At 36.2% G+C, this 19,781-nt stretch overlaps 1 protein-coding gene and 1 pseudogene across 1 annotated transcript; both read right to left on the reverse strand.

Annotated features, from left to right (window-relative positions):
• Nucleotides 424-5,023, reverse strand: LOC104750163 (annotated as a pseudogene).
• Nucleotides 10,022-18,687, reverse strand: LOC104753479 (dynamin-2B-like). The gene is made up of 24 exons (XM_019237719.1): nucleotides 18,329-18,687; nucleotides 17,811-17,861; nucleotides 17,579-17,699; nucleotides 17,365-17,457; nucleotides 16,985-17,046; nucleotides 16,715-16,832; nucleotides 16,232-16,568; nucleotides 15,489-15,550; nucleotides 15,324-15,432; nucleotides 14,848-14,932; nucleotides 14,576-14,732; nucleotides 14,198-14,274; nucleotides 13,727-13,810; nucleotides 13,515-13,642; nucleotides 13,064-13,148; nucleotides 12,792-12,948; nucleotides 12,414-12,490; nucleotides 12,175-12,231; nucleotides 11,700-11,844; nucleotides 11,470-11,609; nucleotides 11,057-11,170; nucleotides 10,887-10,954; nucleotides 10,621-10,793; nucleotides 10,022-10,517 (listed from the first exon to the last, which is right to left on the reverse strand). Exons 1-24 carry the CDS (start codon nucleotides 18,467-18,469, stop codon nucleotides 10,279-10,281), a joined length of 2,880 nt encoding a protein of 959 aa, XP_019093264.1. The 5' UTR covers nucleotides 18,470-18,687; the 3' UTR covers nucleotides 10,022-10,278.

The raw sequence follows: 19,781 nt of genomic DNA on the forward strand, positions 1-19,781 counted from the left end.
CTCTATGTAAAGCAATAAATTTAGCTAGTCTACAGTACTGTTTTAAATTTTAAGTCTATAGCAATTATAAATTGAAAATTATTAGGAACAAATTAAAGATGGTTTGCCAATTCTCAAAGAGAAAAAGATGAAACACAAGTTGGTGTTTAGCTTAATTCAATGACTATCAAAGTAAATATCAGACTTGAACGACCAATATGAGAAGACATTTGCTTCACTCTCTTAATTAAAAAAAATATATTTTATTTTGAACTCTCATCTCAATAGCTTGCTCATAAACTCTCTTGTATTATTGATTTATTTCAGATTTTTTATTTAGGAGCTCGCAGGGTTATTAAACTCCAAGTTACTTACAGGATTAAAGATTGTAGCATTCAAGCCAAGTAGGTTGGCACCATACAAATAAAAGAGAATTATACTAACTGCAGAAGGACATGCCTCAGCTCTATGAAACAGCAAAGTACTACATAGATATGAGTTTTCAATACCAAGTTCACTGACCAAAACAGTGCAGGAGATCAAGTTTCAGTTACGTCAGACAATATACCTAGAATATAAAGCCATATTCACGATAAGGTTTTTACAAGAAACCCCATAAATCAAATTGCCCAAATTGTAACTGAACAATTCATATCTCTGAACGACTGATTTTGTGCTACTTGGTGATATGTATAGATCTAGGGATATAATATTTTACCTGTCCATAATTGCTGAGACCCTCACTCTTAGTAGAACTTAACAGAAGGGATTTGGTTAACTTTGTAATAGTCTTCTCCTCCTTCCAACAATCTCTACTTCCATTTTATGTCCATTTCTATATGCTTTAAAGAATATATGAACTGCATCCCATCAGGGATCTTCTTTAACTTTGGAGATTCCCAAATTTTCAGAGCATGAAGAAGGGGCATGTAGCCTTCTTCTACAATCCACTCTTCCCATTCCTTTAGCTCAAATAATTCAAGCCTACGCAACCGAGGAAACCCTCCACCCGAGCAAAATTCAAGTGGAAAACATTTTCAAAACTCAAAAAAAAACAAGAACATTCCTTTTGAAAATGTTGTCCAAATTAACGAAAAATGTTTTCCACCGGAGCAACATTTTCAAAACTCAAAAAAACGGAAGAACCGAACGAACGAAACCAAAAATTATATCGGTTAATTTGGACAACATTTTCAAAACTCAAAATAACCAAAGAAGAATCAAACTAACTGAACTCCCAGGCTACTATATCAATATCAGATGGTCTCAGCCACAATTCTCCATCTTTAACCATGAATAGTAGAGTGTATAAATTATCTATGAGCAGTCAAGCCAAGTCGCTTGGTAACACATGAATAAAGAGTTATACGAATGCAAGAATGACATGTCTCAGCCCTCTCTAAATCAGCAAAGTAATAGATAGATATGAGTTTGTCATAACAGACAGAGTTCGTGAAAATCCTATCTATCAACATCCTCACTAAGCAAAACAGTACAGGATATCAAGTCTCAGTTAGACATTTCGTTGAACAATATCATTCCAGCTCTTCATTTATATAATACCCAATATAATCTAGAAGATAAAGCCATATTGGCGATCAAGTTTCTACAAGATTACCCATGAATCAAATTACCAAAAAAAAAAAATTAACTAAACAACAATTCCTTACTCTGAATTACTGATTTTTTTGTACTTGATATGTTGATCTAGGGTAATAATATTTTACCTGGTACATATCGTTCTAAGGCCTCATATCCAGTCAACATAAGGAATGTGTTGGACTATGTAATAATCATCTCCTCCTTCCGACAATCTCTCCTCCCATTTAATATCCATAGTCAGATTCTTTAGAGAATAGATGAAACGCAGTCCATCAGGAACCTCCTTTGATTTTCTACAGCCAGTAATTTGCAAAGTATGAAGAATGGGCATGGAGCCTTCTTTTACTATCCACTTGTCCCACTTATCTAGTCCATCTATTATAAGCTTCTGCAACTGAGGAAACCCACCGCCCGAGCAAACCATCCTCCTCCCACTGAAAGATTGAGACAATAAAAAAACCTCTTTCAACTGAAGCAATTTCTCTAGAATCGGCATCGGATCCTTGGACAAAAAACAGTTTCTTAGACTTATGATTGTAAGGTGACAAGGAAAATGTTGCTCATCAGGTACCTTGGCATATATATAGTCAACCGCAGTTGTTTGAGATTTACACAACTCAAAACAAATCTTTCTCTATTATTCGTGTGAACACGTTGCCATATAGTAAGAACTTCCAAGTGTCTCAATTCACTAAGAGATGAAGAAAAGGTTTCCATTGCACACCCCTTACTGTTGAATAAGACTGAGAGAGTCGTGAGCCTTGTCGTTCGGTGAAGATCCCTCACACTGCTATTCTTTATTGAGAAATTGTCTAATGTTTCCAGGTTGACTAGATTACCCATTTCTATCTTTACCTCATCTTTTATCTGTGACGGTAAACAGAGGTATGTCAATTCTCGCATCTCTTTCATGAAATTGGGCATGTAGATGGAATAACTCCATTGTACATCTAGGTTTAGATAGAGCAGCTGCTTCAAGTTCCGCATAGAAGAAGGAAGATGAGATACTTGTGCCCGATATAAACTCAAATATCTCAAGTGGATTAGCAGTCCGATGCTAGAGGGTAACTCCCCTTCCTCAAACTTAGCTCCTTGGAGATCTAAAACCCTCATCAACTGTAGCCTCGTAAAACATAATCTTGATTCCATCCAACCAAGCTCCTCGATAATCAAGAGAGATCTAATATTTAGATTCTTCAGACTCCTCTCTATAACACGCTGTTGTAGGACAACTCTGCGAGATAGAATAAGAGATTTAGAGTTTACAGTTGATTTGATGTGAACAAATTGTAGGAAGTTCTCTTCTTCAGCTTTAAGAAGACAAACTTCTCTCATCATATCATGCATGTGACATGTTTCAAATCTCGTAGTTCTAACGTCTCTTTCAGCAATAACCATGTTTCTCTTTACCAATTCTTCTATGTATCTATCTCCGACCTCTCGAACGGTCGCTCCATCGTAATGCCTTGGCCTTGGAATTTCTTCTGCGGCCCAGTAATAAGACAATTTCTCCACATCTACTGTAAAATCTTCAGGAAATTGAGCAAAGTAGAGGAAGCACTGCTTCAAATAAATAGGCAACTCTTCGAAGCTCAGATACAAAATATGATAAACCGAACTCATATTTTTGTCCTTGAAGCTAGTCCCTCCAACAATGTGAGATACAATATTCTCATAGATCCTTTTCCACTCATCCAATGTGTAATGCACAACTAACAACCCGCCTAACACCTTAAGAGCCAAAGGTAACCCTCCACAATGTTTGATCATCTGCTTACCCAACTCTTCCATTTTTTCATCAACCTTATATTCTGCAATATATCATCACGATGTGAAAAAAAAAAAAAATGAATATCCATAAGAATTAGACGAGTTTGCACATATATATTTAAGGAATAACGAATTGTGATCAACCTAAGTAAAAATTTCTTGATTATGATCACAAAAAAAATAATTAAATTGTCTTGAAAGCTTACCAGTAAGGTTTTTAAGCTTTTGAAAAACTATCCTTCGGAAAATTGTCCAACTCTCTTCAAGACTTAGACAATCTGGTCTAAAGGTGAAAGAATTTGGATTTGCTCGTAATGCGACATCCTCATTGCGAGAAGTAAGTAATACTTTCCAGCCTATACAAAATATATCTCTTTTTATTTTAACTCTCTAACAAAAGGGAACATAATGCTTTATAACCAATATCTTTGCATGTATTATGAATACTGAAAAGAGATGTTACCTATTCCCGGTGGAAAGATTGGTTCTATCATGTCCCAGTCTTCTTCTCTCCATATATCATCAAGGACAATCAAAGTCTTTCTTGTTCTCAATAATTGAAAGAGTTTTTCTTGAAGTTCTTCTTCCGTCATTTCTGACTTTATATATATTTTGGCCCAACTTTTCGCAAGATCGTCTGCCAGACATACTTTCTTGTAAACTGTTGTGAAACACATACCCACGCGACCCTTGCAAAATGACTGTTTACTGTCTCATGATTAAAAACTTGTCTTGCAAGGGTTGTTTTACCAATACCTCCCATCCCAGTTATAGAAACCACTTGACTGCTATGTTCCTCCACCAAATGGCCAACCAATATCTTAACATTTCCCTCCAACCCAACAAGAACACTTTCATTGTTATTAGAAAATGTTTGTCGCATTTGCCTTTGTCGTTCTTGTAAAGACTTCATATGCCCATCATTGACAATGACCTGTTGTACGCCAAGACTCTGCATATCGCTGGTCACCTTAGATATCCTCTTACTTAGGACTTCCATATCGATAGAAATTTTCCTGCGATCAGGAATAACGCAAGCAAGTTGTCTGATACGTTTCTTGATGCCACCTGTTCTTCCTAGTTCTTCTTTTCGAAGAAAGGTTTCAATTATATCTTCTGCATCATAAACAATTTCTTTGACCTCTTACACAGTGTTATTCACCATTGCACTTGTATGTTTCCTGGCATCTGCATCTTCTAGAAAGCACCTTAACTTGTTCAAATCACTTCTTAATTCATTAAATTGCTCTTTAACTCCCTGAAACCGATCAGATTCTCGCACAAGGAGGTCCCAAAGCTTTTCGACTCCAACCGACAAAAGTGTCTCAGCCATAAGTCTTCTGTTAATTCATGAACCTAGTAGTCAGTTATCACTAGAGAAGGTCTACGAGTTCAAAAATATGTCAAATGTGGAGAGACATGCAAAATATTGAGATTAAAAAAAAATGAAAAGTAGAAAAGTACGAAGCACTTTGTTCCACATAAACCAATTGAAAAAAGAAAAATCAAATTTATCAACATAATCTCACCTCGCTGGAAATCGCTTTAAGATCCCTTCAAATGATCTGTATAGAGAATGAAGTTTGCGATGTGTGTGTTTTTTCTTTCTTTTTTTTCAGTTTTAGTCAGAAGATGTTTTAGTCGTCAGAAGAACTCTGCTTAAGATCCACCATAAAAGTTGACTCCAAGTCAATTCCTACAAACAAATCTGTGGCCAAAAAGGCAACACTATCCAGCACCCCAGCAACTTCCTACTTGCCACGTGTCATTTTACATTTCAGCTAAATTCCTCTAGCTGGGTCTTACAATGTATTTAGTTTAGTCATCATCTTCTTTAGAAGTTTTTAAACAGAAGCTTCGTCATCTTCTTTAGAACTAAGTAAAAACAAATTCCCTGAGAAGAGAAACCACACAGAAGACTTAAAGCTATGGACTGAAGAGATAACTTCAACAAGACTCCACAACAGATTCTACTGTTCAGAGAAGTTGGTGTTTAGCAGAATTCCATGACAATCAAAATATATCGAAGAAGGCATTCGCTTGATTCTCTGAAAAAACAAAATCATTTTGAATTCTCAACTCTTAAGATAAGAGGTCTTAACCAAATCATGTTTAATAATTCTAAATATCTGTTACTTATGTTAACAATATTGGCTACCACGATTTGAGAAACAGAAATGCTATAGTGTTTAAAGCTGGTCTTGGAAGCTAAGGAGGGAGGGACCTCCTCCACTGATAGATAAACTTGCCGGTCTACGTTGTATCTCAATAACTTTCTAATAAACTCCACACACACAAATATTAAATTCCAATGATACATGCATGCAATAGTCCCACGGGTCATACATTCCAAATTCCAAGTATATATACATGCAATATTTAACCATGAACAGTGGAGTGAATATGAGTGGTCATTGCAAGAAATGATAAATCACAATTTCAAAGTAGCTAGCAAAGTTACATACCGAGATAAAGATTGTAGCTGTCCCGAGTCACTTGGTAACACACAAATAAATTAAAAGACTAATTACCCAAAGAAAAATTATATGAATGCAAAAAGGACATGCGGCAGCTCTCTGAATCAGCAAAGTAATAAATAGAATTAGTATATTTTTGGAACTTATTAGGTTTTTTAGTAGGAAAAAGGATTTGTATCCCCTAGGAAGTTTCATGTAGCACCACAACTCCAGAGAATTCAAACCTCGATCCACACAAACCAGAAGTTCTAGTACAATATCACCCTAGTATAAAAGTTTGAAACTTCAGAACAAACAAACGTTAGATTTATTGGTTTATGACTTAAACCGATACTAAACCACCAACGTTAAACCAAATTAAAAACCTGATCACATCAAATCAACACTAAACCAAATTTAAATCTGAATCATCTCCTTCTCCTCCTTTTTCATCTCCCAATCACGAAACCATGAGATACAGAAGAATTGAAAGCTCAATACTACCACGAAACAAAATACGATAAAATTCAAAACTTTGAATAAGAGCAGACTTTGTGTGTTGTGTTTTTTTTCTGATTCCAGATCCAACTTCAACTAATAAAGTTCTCTATCCCTCTCTCGTTGAATCTCTCTTTTTTAAAAATATTCTTGTTTATTGAGCTTCGTGTGTTAGTAATTTCTTAAGAACAATTTTTTTTTTATTCATCTTACTATTTCTGGGTTAATAAAGCTGAAATTTCTGGGTTCATCCTTTTATTCATCTTTCTATTTATGGGTTAATAAAGCTGAAATATCTAGGTTTGTTCATCTCTGGTACTTAAAATAATCCAATCCTTCTTGATTCACCCTCTGTGTTTTAAACTATGTTCAGATTTTTAAGAAGGAGATGTTGGTTTCGTGATCAGTTGATGTTGGTTTCGTTTCTGTATATGTTGGATCGGGAGATGAAGGAGGAGAAGGAGATGGTTCAGATTTTAATTTGGTTTTGTGTTGATTTTAAGTGATAAGGTTTTTAATTTGGTTTGGTGTTGGTGGTTTAGTATCGGTTTAAGTCATAAACCAATAAATCCAACGTTTGTGTGTTCTGAAGTTTCGAACTTTTATACTAGGGTGATACTGTACTAGAACTTTTGGTTTGTGTGGATAGGGATCGAGGTTTGAATTCTCTGGAGTTGTGGTGCTATATGAAATTTCCTAAGGAGATGCAAATCGTTTTTCCTTTTTTAGTATGTTTACTATTCACAACTAGGAAAATAGTTGTGTGTAACAGAGTGAGCGATGAGAGATGTGTGTAATAGAGTGATGAAAGATAGAGAGTGTAGAGAGTATACCGTAAAAACTTTATCTTAGATTTTAATAAGATGTTACTAAGTATATATGTAGTGGAAAAAAACATTTAATAAATTAGATATATTAATTTATATTTTTAAAATATAAGTAATGTTGTATCTTAGTTTTAAAAATATATGTTATTATTAAACGATTTATGGATGTATATATTTAATCTTAGTGTTATAAATAAAATTAAGTTTTATAGTTATTCTAAATAGTTTGTTATTGTTTCTTAAGATTTCTAAAACAATAAATGTTTGTTAAATTATTTTAAAAATATTTTTTATTATCTTATAAACTAATATATTTTTTTGGTTAGTTATTGAATTAATTAAAATACAATAACATTTTTTGTAATATGTTAAATGATAATTTGATCATTGTTTTAACAACATTGCTTAAATAAGTATATAGAGAAATAAGCGTAACATGAAGATCAAACTCATATATGTCGCTAACAAATATCTATCTACAAACACACGCAAGTACATCATCATATTATCTACAAACACACGCAAGAAAGATGGAAGTGCATTGCTTGCGGCCCATTTACATACCAGGGGAGGACTCTACCCATGGGATACCCTCTCTCCAGAGAGATTAGTCTCGGACTCCTCCATAAATCCGGGGATTTACTCTCTGAGTTAGTTAACCAAAAAAAAAAAAAACTAAAGAAAGAAAAGTAGTATGACCAACAATATAATCACCTCCTGGAAATCGCTTCTCGGCCAAACAGATCTGTATAAAAATAAAGAAGTAAGTAGGCGATGTGTTGTTTAAGTTTTTTTTTATTTTTTTTTGTCATCTGAACTTTTTCATAGAAAAAGTGTTACACATATAAAAACGGCGGTTAACAACATAACCCCGGAAACTAAAATCAGCGGTTAACAACATAATCTCGGAAACTAAAGCCAGCGGATAAAGGACCATCCATGGAAACTTAAGTCGGCAGGTAACACACCTCCGGAAACTAGTACTTAAGAACAGAAACAAAAGTCAAAACCTAAAGTAAAAGTTTACAAAGGGAATGAGAGAAAGATCAAAGCTCTAAAACTGCCTAACTGAAACTGAGTGAAATCTATTAAGCTTTCCCAAAGAACCTGTAAGCGCCGGAGAATACCCAGAAGACCGGAAGCACTAAGATAGCACACCGAAGAAAAGCCATCAACAAACCGGCAGGAACGAAAGCATAATTCATACCATAACAGAGGAACAGAAACCACAACCACCACAAAAAAACTAGAATCCCATGGAAGGCGAACCAAACTAGGAGCAAAGAAAAACCTTGCGAATCGACCTGAGACAAGTCAAAGTTGACCAACAGCTCTTACACGCGGACCCTCGTCAAACCCAGCTTCAGCCATCTACAGACCCAAAACTGGTAACCTCCTCGCAAGAGAAGAGCTGAAGGACTATTCCACTGCTATTGTCTAGAACTCAACTCCAAAACTCCAAAAAACTACAGAGGAGAGCTAGTAGATGACTAGCAACAAAAAAAACATCCGAATGACCAACACAAGGAACGATACCTAGCTCGCAATGCCAACACTAACCAACCAGCAGACCCAAACTAGCACAAGAATTAAGAATCAAATCAAACTCTTAACGAGACAATCTCTGGCACACAAAAAAAAAAAAAAAAACAACAACAACACCATCCAACACCCAGCAACTACCTACTTGCCACGTGGGGATCATTACAATGTGTTTAGCCTTCTGATAATATAAAATTTATATCTTCTTTTGAAGTTTTTACACAGAGACAATATAAACATGGTTATTATATAGAAGCACTGAAGCAGTGCCAGACATTGCTACTATCAGTACCAGCAACAATCACTTGGTGACAGAGTGCTAAAACAATGCAGCTAAACAATGCCCTGAAAGAGAAAACCACACAGAAGAATAAATATATCGTAGCTACAACATTTTAAATCTAAGAACAGAGGAGATAGTAACAATTATATATTGTGACCATTGCTACTTCTATAAATTGTAGCACGGAAGTGAGCAAATATGAGTGAATTTTTTTTACCATTGATTAGTTAAAGTATATGGTACTGCAAAAAAATCCCAAATTCGACGGATTAAAAAAAAACTGTGGTTGATTAATCTACACGTTTTCTTTTCTTTTTTTGAATGCCAATATGGTTCCTCGAGAGAAATCACCAAACAAGTCCTTCGATGAAGATGTTTTGAAGTGGAAGAAGGGATATTTCAAGCGGGTATTTCCTGGGTTTAAGAAGAAAGCCACAGAGCTCTCTTGTTCTCCGTTGCAACTCTGTTGGTTTCATCTGTTACGGCCCTGAGAACAATCTCCATGTCTGGCCTGAGCCGCAAGGTAACCCACACAACTAACACATATCGTGTCTCAAGGATTTATCCTGTGACGATTTGAGTACTCATCTCTCTAATCTTTTTTTTTTTTTTTTCCATAAACGCCAAGCACAGATAAGTGTGTTCCGAGACTCAACGTTTTATGTATGAACCACTTCACTTTGTGGGATATGATTTCAGAACATCAATATCTGATATTTAGGGTTTTAACCAACGGACTACGCTAGGGTAATCATATTATTCACATTATCTGGATGACCAATTGACCATGTATTGAAGCATTTTTTATTTGTTGCAAAGAGTTTTATTTCTTACAGAAGAATACGATTTAATCCTCTTCCACAGTGGAATGATAAACTTGATAATGGTCGTCGATTTCGTTTTGAATATGAAAAAATAGTTTATTCGTTTAGTCATTTCAATTTGTGGTTGGGTGGGCGATTAAGTGTTTTAATTGATAGACACTCTATGGAGAGAGAGAGATACATAAGCTTGGTCTAAATGGAAACATTTTTCAACTTTCATTTTTCCAAAGATTTAGATGCTACTAAAACAGAAGTAACATCTTAAATAAAAAAAAATAAAAAAAGCATATGACCATATGTGTCTCTAACAAATATCTATCTACAAACACACGCAAGTACATCATCATCATATTATCATTCTGTTATTTTTTGCTTTAACTAGTGAAGGAAATAAGAAAAATAGTCCACGAAACGGGGACCAATCCACAAGGGCAAAAAAAGAATGAACTGTGTTTTATGGTTCCTTCAATAACAATCCTGGAAAATCAAACAGGTTTCTAATACCTGTAAGATGATCCAGACTGTGGCGGTGCTGGTGGGAGCCTGTTTGGCGTGGTGCGACGGGAGCTGCCACCAGATCCAGAAGAATCCTCACCGTTCTGTGCTGGATCACTGTAGCGACGGCTATGGCCGCCAGATCCATATCTTTTCAATGAGTCAGGTCCACTAGCAGCTGCGTTAAACGCATTCATCCAGTCCTCTCCTGAAGCCCCGCCATTGGTTCTTGGGCTACTTTCTGCAATAAAAAGAGCAAATAAAGACGACCACAAAAACGAGTCACTTCCATGCATATTAGCACAATATTGAAATGGTAGATGAGTGGGAGTATATATATATACCCGTGCCACTATTGTCAGACCAGCTTGAAGCAGCAGCTGCTCTGTTATCGTGAATGCTAAGCTGTCTTGTGAGCTTTGAAAGAAGAGAGGACTGCTTCTGGTAACGGTCTCTTCGTCTTTTAACATTCTGATCCTCTTGAATCAAGGATTCAATCCTCTCATTACCAATTGCGCTGCAGATCAATTTAAAGGAAACGAGGGACAAATAAGCACCACACCACAGGAGTATACAGTAATACATTCATTTGGAAAGGATGTGAAGAAACCTGATAGAACTGTAAAGCTGATTCAGCATGTCTTCCTTTGATTTCTCTACTTGACAAAGAACAACAGCCTGTTGTATGTAGCCACGGTTTTCTTAATATGATCAAGTATTAAAGAACGAGATGGACATGGGAAATTAAAGATTCACAAGAAAAACTGAATAGTTTCCTACCTTTGGAACATTGGCAGCTAGACTGTTGAGAACAGCTTCAACGTAACCCCGTACTTCTTGGGACATCCACCGCAATTCCTCTTCCGGGTCAACTGGTTTCCTAACCATCTTATCCTAAAAAGGGAAAAAAAAATCAGACAACAAAAAAAAACTAATTGATCAACACTCCAGGAAACACACTTGCATGCCTAAACAAAGCTATCTTCAACGTTTAAGTATTATAACAAAATCTTAACCCATCAAGTACGACACAAAGATATCAGTTTTTATAACAAACACTTTATCATCAAGCTAATGGTACTAGATTAAGATCAGCTAACACATATTTTGCGAAAATTTTTAAAAGAATGGGGAATTTTTAAAAGAATGGGGAAAATCATGGGATAAGCATATAGTTTCCTCGTGTGACTTACAAGTGAACCTTCTGAAAGACTTTGTCTCATGGAAGCGCCAGCCACTTGGCCTCCTCGGGCCTGGATAACCTTTTGCAGCTTATTAATCCATTCATTCTTATCAACCATGCTCTCAGCCTTGAGAATCAGCGCATTGTGAGCTGCAACATATAAGGGCTTTTGAGGATTTGCTCATATAAAGGAGCATAAAGAGGGTCAAGCCGTTAATTTATTATTATTGCTTGACATACCTTTAAGTACAGTCTTATATGGAACCCGGCAGGTTATCTTAAATACAAGGCCTGGTCCTTTTGAATCAGGTCCATTTGATTTCTTATCTTTGGAGCTCTTTGATTTTTCTCCTTCATCATCAGAAATTTCTTCGATACTGCATTCCTGAGCAGTTTAACAGAGTTTTATGAGACAAAAAGTTGAATAGTGTACCTAAATAAAACTGGAAAAGGCTAAATATTATTTATGGAACATGGAGCATCCAGATTTTCTCATTAGCAGTAAATGGTAATAAATTGTTTGCGGTGTAGACTTCACAATTGAAAGTAATCATCAGTCTGCTCAAAGGACCAGGTGGAAGACTCAAAGGACCAGGTGGAAGACTCAAAGGACCAGGTGGAAGAGCAACATATATATGAAAGCCTATCATCACTCTTAATTTCAGTTACATCTTTAACGACCAACAAAAAAGTAAGTTTTTCAAGAGAATGATACCTCCAAAGTTACAGTGCCGCGGAAGTTTCGTTCTTCTTGCTTTTTCGTATAACCAAGCTGGAGAAAGGTAAATGCAATGGCAGATCACATCAATAACAATTATAAAAATATCTTGAAAAAGAAAACAAAATTGTAAGGGAAAGTATAGTGCTAGCATTACAGTTACAATATGAGGGCACAGAGCTTTCTCTTTTAATATATGGATGAACTCCTGAAGAATATTTGTGATAAACACTAACCTTTCCAGTTTTTTCATTCAGAACAAACCATCGCCTACCCCATCCATTTGTCTTTGCACTTTTCTTCATTAAGTACCCTGCACCACAGAGTACAATTTAATGTTGAAGACCTTGAAAGTTGGTTTTTATAACAAACTAACACCACGAAAACCAATCCTACACCATAGTAAAGGCTCAAGTGGCAGACAAGAAAAAGGAGATCACAAAATTGGACAATAATATAATGAAAAGCTGATCCTACACCAGTTCAATGCTTAATGACAGAAAGGAGATAGAAACGAAGAGGAAATCACGCAATTGAACTGTCAGAATATCAGATAATCCTAAAAAACAGTAAAAGCATGCAATTCAAGGAAAATGGATAGTAGCAAAAAGAACCTGCTGTTATCTCCCCCTCAGGTCCAGCAGTCTTCAGACCAGACACCTCCGGAGTCTCTTTATCTTTATCTTTATCTTTATCTTGCGGCATTAATTTGTCTCTTAATGATTTTAAGCTGCCACCAGTTGATGGGCCATCAGGCTGAGGACTAGTTGCCTGAATTGCGAGCAGAAACAAGAATTGTACATTATGTGCTTTTCATAAATAAAACGTAGAAAGCACTATCCAGTTTTGCTCGTAAATCCAGATTGAATCTGAGATAAAAGCATACCCTGTTTAAGAGCGACTGCTCTGCATCTTGTCCCTTTTTAGAGGAACGACCTTTTAGCTCATCCTCACGACGTTGCCTTTCCATTCTGATAAAGACAGTACCGTACAGCAAAAAAGTGAAACGAATAGTGAGATATGCATTCACAAAAGAACTTCTAACATGTATATTGTATATATCATGAGCATGACCTGTGCGACAAATGCTGCAGTTACGGAACTATTTAAATGGTCAAATTTGTGACTCTAATGAAAGCATTTTAAAACATAAATGTTCATTTCACAGGCAAACATAAAAAAATTAGCTGGACACTCACAAAAGTAGATCCATTTAAATATGTTTAAAACTGTTATACATTAAAAGACAGGGAAATTAAGACAAAGATCTATAATTTTGAGTATGATAACGCCACTCGAAATGACAGCCAGAAGGCAAAGAGGGCAGCTGATGTTACCTTCTTTGTACGAGGCGGATGAAGTGCTGAGGAGGTACAAACGCACGCTCCATATCAACTAGTGCAACTACCATCTTCTTAGCTTCACTCTTGAATCCATCAAGTGCGGCACTTGCTATAGCTACAACCTGGTTAACGGTAAATTAAGAAAAGGAACAGCTATTATGAAAATGAAAAATGCTACTGAATGAGCAGTGAAAAAACATTATTACCTCTCTCTTAAAAGGAGGATATCTCCCAAGACCAGGTGTGGCATTCGCGGAAGCTGAAACTATGTCAACAAGCACTCGGTGAACCTAATGAAAAGTTCAAACCACATTAGCTCAGTAATAAATGAGACAGTAAGGCACCAGGTTGGAATAACTTCAGAATAAAAATGAACCGTGACAATATTTATAGTAAGGTTGAGTAGGACTTTAATAAGACTAGATCAGGAGAATTCAAATATCACCGTGACATGTGTCTAACAGACAATGTGTGACAAGCCATAGCANAACCAAGCTGGAGAAAGGTAAATGCAATGGCAGATCACATCAATAACAATTATAAAAATATCTTGAAAAAGAAAACAAAATTGTAAGGGAAAGTATAGTGCTAGCATTACAGTTACAATATGAGGGCACAGAGCTTTCTCTTTTAATATATGGATGAACTCCTGAAGAATATTTGTGATAAACACTAACCTTTCCAGTTTTTTCATTCAGAACAAACCATCGCCTACCCCATCCATTTGTCTTTGCACTTTTCTTCATTAAGTACCCTGCACCACAGAGTACAATTTAATGTTGAAGACCTTGAAAGTTGGTTTTTATAACAAACTAACACCACGAAAACCAATCCTACACCATAGTAAAGGCTCAAGTGGCAGACAAGAAAAAGGAGATCACAAAATTGGACAATAATATAATGAAAAGCTGATCCTACACCAGTTCAATGCTTAATGACAGAAAGGAGATAGAAACGAAGAGGAAATCACGCAATTGAACTGTCAGAATATCAGATAATCCTAAAAAACAGTAAAAGCATGCAATTCAAGGAAAATGGATAGTAGCAAAAAGAACCTGCTGTTATCTCCCCCTCAGGTCCAGCAGTCTTCAGACCAGACACCTCCGGAGTCTCTTTATCTTTATCTTTATCTTTATCTTGCGGCATTAATTTGTCTCTTAATGATTTTAAGCTGCCACCAGTTGATGGGCCATCAGGCTGAGGACTAGTTGCCTGAATTGCGAGCAGAAACAAGAATTGTACATTATGTGCTTTTCATAAATAAAACGTAGAAAGCACTATCCAGTTTTGCTCGTAAATCCAGATTGAATCTGAGATAAAAGCATACCCTGTTTAAGAGCGACTGCTCTGCATCTTGTCCCTTTTTAGAGGAACGACCTTTTAGCTCATCCTCACGACGTTGCCTTTCCATTCTGATAAAGACAGTACCGTACAGCAAAAAAGTGAAACGAATAGTGAGATATGCATTCACAAAAGAACTTCTAACATGTATATTGTATATATCATGAGCATGACCTGTGCGACAAATGCTGCAGTTACGGAACTATTTAAATGGTCAAATTTGTGACTCTAATGAAAGCATTTTAAAACATAAATGTTCATTTCACAGGCAAACATAAAAAAATTAGCTGGACACTCACAAAAGTAGATCCATTTAAATATGTTTAAAACTGTTATACATTAAAAGACAGGGAAATTAAGACAAAGATCNAAGGTATGCAATTCAAAAACTTTTCCAGTGAAACATATGACATACATCCAAAATGATATAAGATAATCTTCATAAACTTCTTAACTGACTACATTAAAACAGCACCACACGTCCCATTACAGCTAGAAAATGAAAAGGAAGTATGACGGAAAATACTCACTTCACCACCAGCCAAGTGAAGAAGAAATNTATAGCTACAACCTGGTTAACGGTAAATTAAGAAAAGGAACAGCTATTATGAAAATGAAAAATGCTACTGAATGAGCAGTGANCAAGCCTTGCTAATTCGTCCTGCACTATTTGAGACTTACCCTGGAGTCTGTCCGTGCAAGAAAGGAATTAGTTCAGGATTTTCATAAGAAACACAATCATTTCCCTGAATAATCATCCAGAAAACTAAACAAAAGACAGCCATCACATTTTGGGAGAGAAAGGAAACATATCAGCTAAACAGAGGATGAGCATTGACCAAAGACCACGCAAGCAAGAGTTCAGATTTTCTGAACTTGGTAATGATGGAGGATAAAACTGGCACCTATCCATGTTCAGATTAGCTTTCTCTTCCTTTGAAGATTTTGCTATTTGGTTTATTTCAATTTGTTAAACACTGTTCCTTTCCCTTGCAAATTCAACATAAAGGTAAAATTCTTGACTTTAAGGTATATTTTCATCTATTAAATCCGTTAAAGATATTAATGTTTTCCTTTTCCCAAACTAAGCATTTACCTGGTCCCAGTATATGCTGCTTAAGAAAAGACACAAGGACAAAGCTTTTTAAAATATCTCATGAAAAGTGCGCTAATGATGATGGAAGCTAGAAAGCCTAGCTAACTAAGCCTAAAGAATGACTTCGAAAGAAACAAAACAAATTGGCTTTCATGGAGCAAATTATAAGTCTTCCCTAAAGTACCAGTACCTAGAAGTAGGCAGGCAAACAAACAATCAATTTTTCATTTGCAATTATGACATATTAAAGCAAACATATGGAGAAAGGAAATACCCAGTTAATATATTTGGAAGCCTTAGCTTCATTCTGCTACGAATCTGGCTAGCAAGGGTATCCACCAGGGCAATTCTGCCAAGTTTGCTTTGTGGAGCACCAGTCAAAATAGATTTAAGACTTTCACTCTCAGCACGCCAAGCAGTTTCCAAAGAGTTCTCACTGCCTCCAGACTGTGCTGATGCAATTGAGACAGATTGGCCAATAAGTGCAACCCATGGAATATCAGTTGTTTTAGGAGGTCCTTGATTTGAAAGAAGAGCCTGAACTGCTGCAAGGGATTTTGGGTTCTCTGCTGCCTGATCAATTTTGCTGATAATTCCTACTGTCCTAGTACCTATATATAGGGAGTGATGTCACTTTTTACTGTTATAGTATATGTAAAATTCATATCCAATGGTTTAATCCAAATATAGTAAGGTCACCACAGTAGTTGAGAAGTATAATGAAGGGTCTATATAATGAAAGTGTCTATATACTCACTCTCTGGATCATACTCCTTTGCGGTCTTCAGGGCTCGAGATGACGAAATTTCGGATGCCTGGCTAGCAGGCACAACAACCAGTAATACGGCATCGTTGTGCTGCGCATGTTCACCAATCTTGAAAAGAGAGGAAAGAAACAAATTACAAGATGATAATGAATCGATGTTGCCCTACAGCCAGAATGCTGGAAAAAAAAATGTTGAAAATCTCCATAGTTGACAGATGGACTGGGGGGATGACGAAGGTATCAAGGAGTTCCTAATCTTACCATAGAATCGTCTACAATTCGCTGGTCCAGTCCAGGCAAATCAATCAATTTCAGGGGTGGAGCTGCAGTTAAAAGGGCACAAATATGTTATGATGATTGCAGAAAGCAGTAAGAAAACAAATAATGTGTTTATTCATGTTCCAAGGAGGATACTTATGTTGGAGCTTCATTCAAATATATAATCCAATTACCACACCGTAGCATCAGATTCTAACCAAAAGAAGCTGAAGCACTAATGTGCATTAGACTCAGTGGTAAAAACTTATTACAGCTGATCTGTTCACTGATGTAGGGGGCATTACCCGACTTAGGCTTTGATAATATGGTGTTCCAATAGATAGGATTCACATTTATGATTGTGCAAGTAAGAAAGGGCTTACCTGTGCTGGTACGAAGTTTTAGGTATATTTCATCACGACCCCTTCCTGAGGCGCCTTTGCTAAGCCTATCTTGTAGAGAATGTCTTAGGGCACCTATAACACACACATTCAAAACAAACAGAATATTTAGTCAAACATTAATCTAATGCATTGTATCTTACACGCAGAAGTAAAATCATTACTAAATTGCATATGTGCACATGAGGAGCCTTACTTGCAGAAACTTGTTGATTTTTATTGTCAATTTGTAAAATTATTGCCTTGCTGCTCAGTGATTCTTCCCTACTCAAGTCAATGATTATAGGAGCCCGTGTAGCACCATTCTCACCCGTCGGCTATCCATAGTAATTGTAGCAGATAGGCACAACAGAAAGTGGTTACTTTAATAGAATGTATCAGCCAGTAGTGATATACACAAATTTCCGCACACTCAATACACAACTTACCAGAACTGGATGTCCAATTAAGCTATTCAGAACTGCAGACTTTCCAGCTCCCTGATCCACCAAGAAAAGTGAAATAACTTCATTCTAAGCATAAGAAGTGTTCTTTTCCAAGGCTTACAAGTTCCAATCACAAGCACAGAGCAATCTATTCTTCTGTCTTCCAACAGACAAGTACAACAACGATCTAATAAGAAGTTCACATACACTTTCTAAAATAGATTTCTCATAGTTTCAAATACCAAACACATCAACCTTCTCTTCTAAAGCAATACCTCCCAGGTTTAATCTCATAGAACCAAACAATCCCTTATAGAGAGAAACACAACAAATCAAGCTACGAACGAAGAACACATCCTACCAAACTCCTAGGTTACGGGAACAATCATACAAACCTCATCGAGATCCGCAAGATCCACGATATGGCAACCAAAATCTACACTCGATCACAGCATAAAACTAACACACAAACACCAAATACAACCACATGGAAGAAACAGGTAAAGCGAGAGGAAACCCACCACATTCCCTAGGGCAACGACGTTGAGATTAGTAGCCGGCCGTCTAGAAGAAGAGGTCTCATCGGGATCTTCGTCAGCGAGCAGCGACGCCGCTTGTCTCATCGAATCCGAAAGCTGAGACAACTCATCGATCGCCTCCATCGTAACTTCCACAGCGAATCGAGAGGTAGAATAGAGTACGAGATCTGGACGAAGAAAGGAAGCAGCTAGATCCGACGAGAACCAATATCGGTAGCCAGGTGCGGTGGATTTTTCCGGCGATTGGGTTACCGGAATTTCGAATTCGGTGGCGACGGTGCTAAGCTAGCATTTGATTTTTTCTTTTGTGTGCTTGTGTCTTCGTCGGGGAGAGAAAGGGCGAAGACGGGTCATATAACTTAACACATAAGCACGTAAGCATTTAACAAAAAATTTCAAATTACATAAATGTTTAAAATTATTAAGTGGTTTTTTTCTTTTTTTCATAAATATTGAAAAAAATATCATTAACGTTGGAATTTTTTTTTTTTTTTTTGATAATCCTACCATCGTTAAAAAATATCCATATCCATATAATATATATTTACAAATGTGAAAGCGTAATACATAAACAAATGTGGATGCTTAATATACATAAATTAACACAATCTTTTTTGGTATCATCAAAAACATTCTCATCGGCTAAATCTGTTCAAGTTAAAATAGAGTAAGTGAATCTGTGAACGTGGTACAAAATGAACCAATGGTCAAGACCACTTTGTAATCCTGATGTGGGAGGCTGTACCATTTAGAAGTTTGTATCACCAAATTTTGGTATTGGTCTAATTGTTTGTGCATAAATTTGTGTATTCGCATTCATTTAATTTTGTAGCTTTTATATACGTTAAAGACTGTTGAGGAGAAAACGAGCATCAAAAAAAAAAAAAAATTGAAAGATGTTTCTCGATAACGATTAAGAATAATTTGTATAAGATAGAGGAGCACCGAGCACAAAACACCAAACCTCACAATAGGATGCAATGCTTCAATTTAAGGATGCCAAAACTAAGAATATAAGATAAGAAAAATCATTTTCTTATGTCCTTAGAACTTCGTCAAACGTTCAACCTTGAATTCAGTAATCAGTAACATTTTCATTATCAGTTTCAGTTGAAATTTGGCATTTAGTAGTCAGATCGAAAGACACTCAAACCACCATCGTTACCCAATGGTGTCATTCAATTTTTCAAACATTGTAATATCACTCCATAACTTCTTCTGGTTTGTTGCGAGGACTTGCTAGGTTGAAGTAAGTAAACTCTCACCAATCGAAGGTCTCATGGTTTAAGTCCAAAATAATAATAAAAAATTTCACGAGACAATTGAAAAGGTGTCTCCAAAATAATTTTGTGTGTTTTTTTTTTTTTAACTTTTAAATGCAAACAGATTTTTTTAAAAAATTGTAATCTATACGCCTATTTTTTTTTTTTTTTTT

The sequence above is a fragment of the Camelina sativa genome, chromosome 16, assembly GCF_000633955.1.
Source record: "Camelina sativa cultivar DH55 chromosome 16, Cs, whole genome shotgun sequence".
NCBI classification, from domain to species: domain Eukaryota; kingdom Viridiplantae; phylum Streptophyta; class Magnoliopsida; order Brassicales; family Brassicaceae; genus Camelina; species Camelina sativa.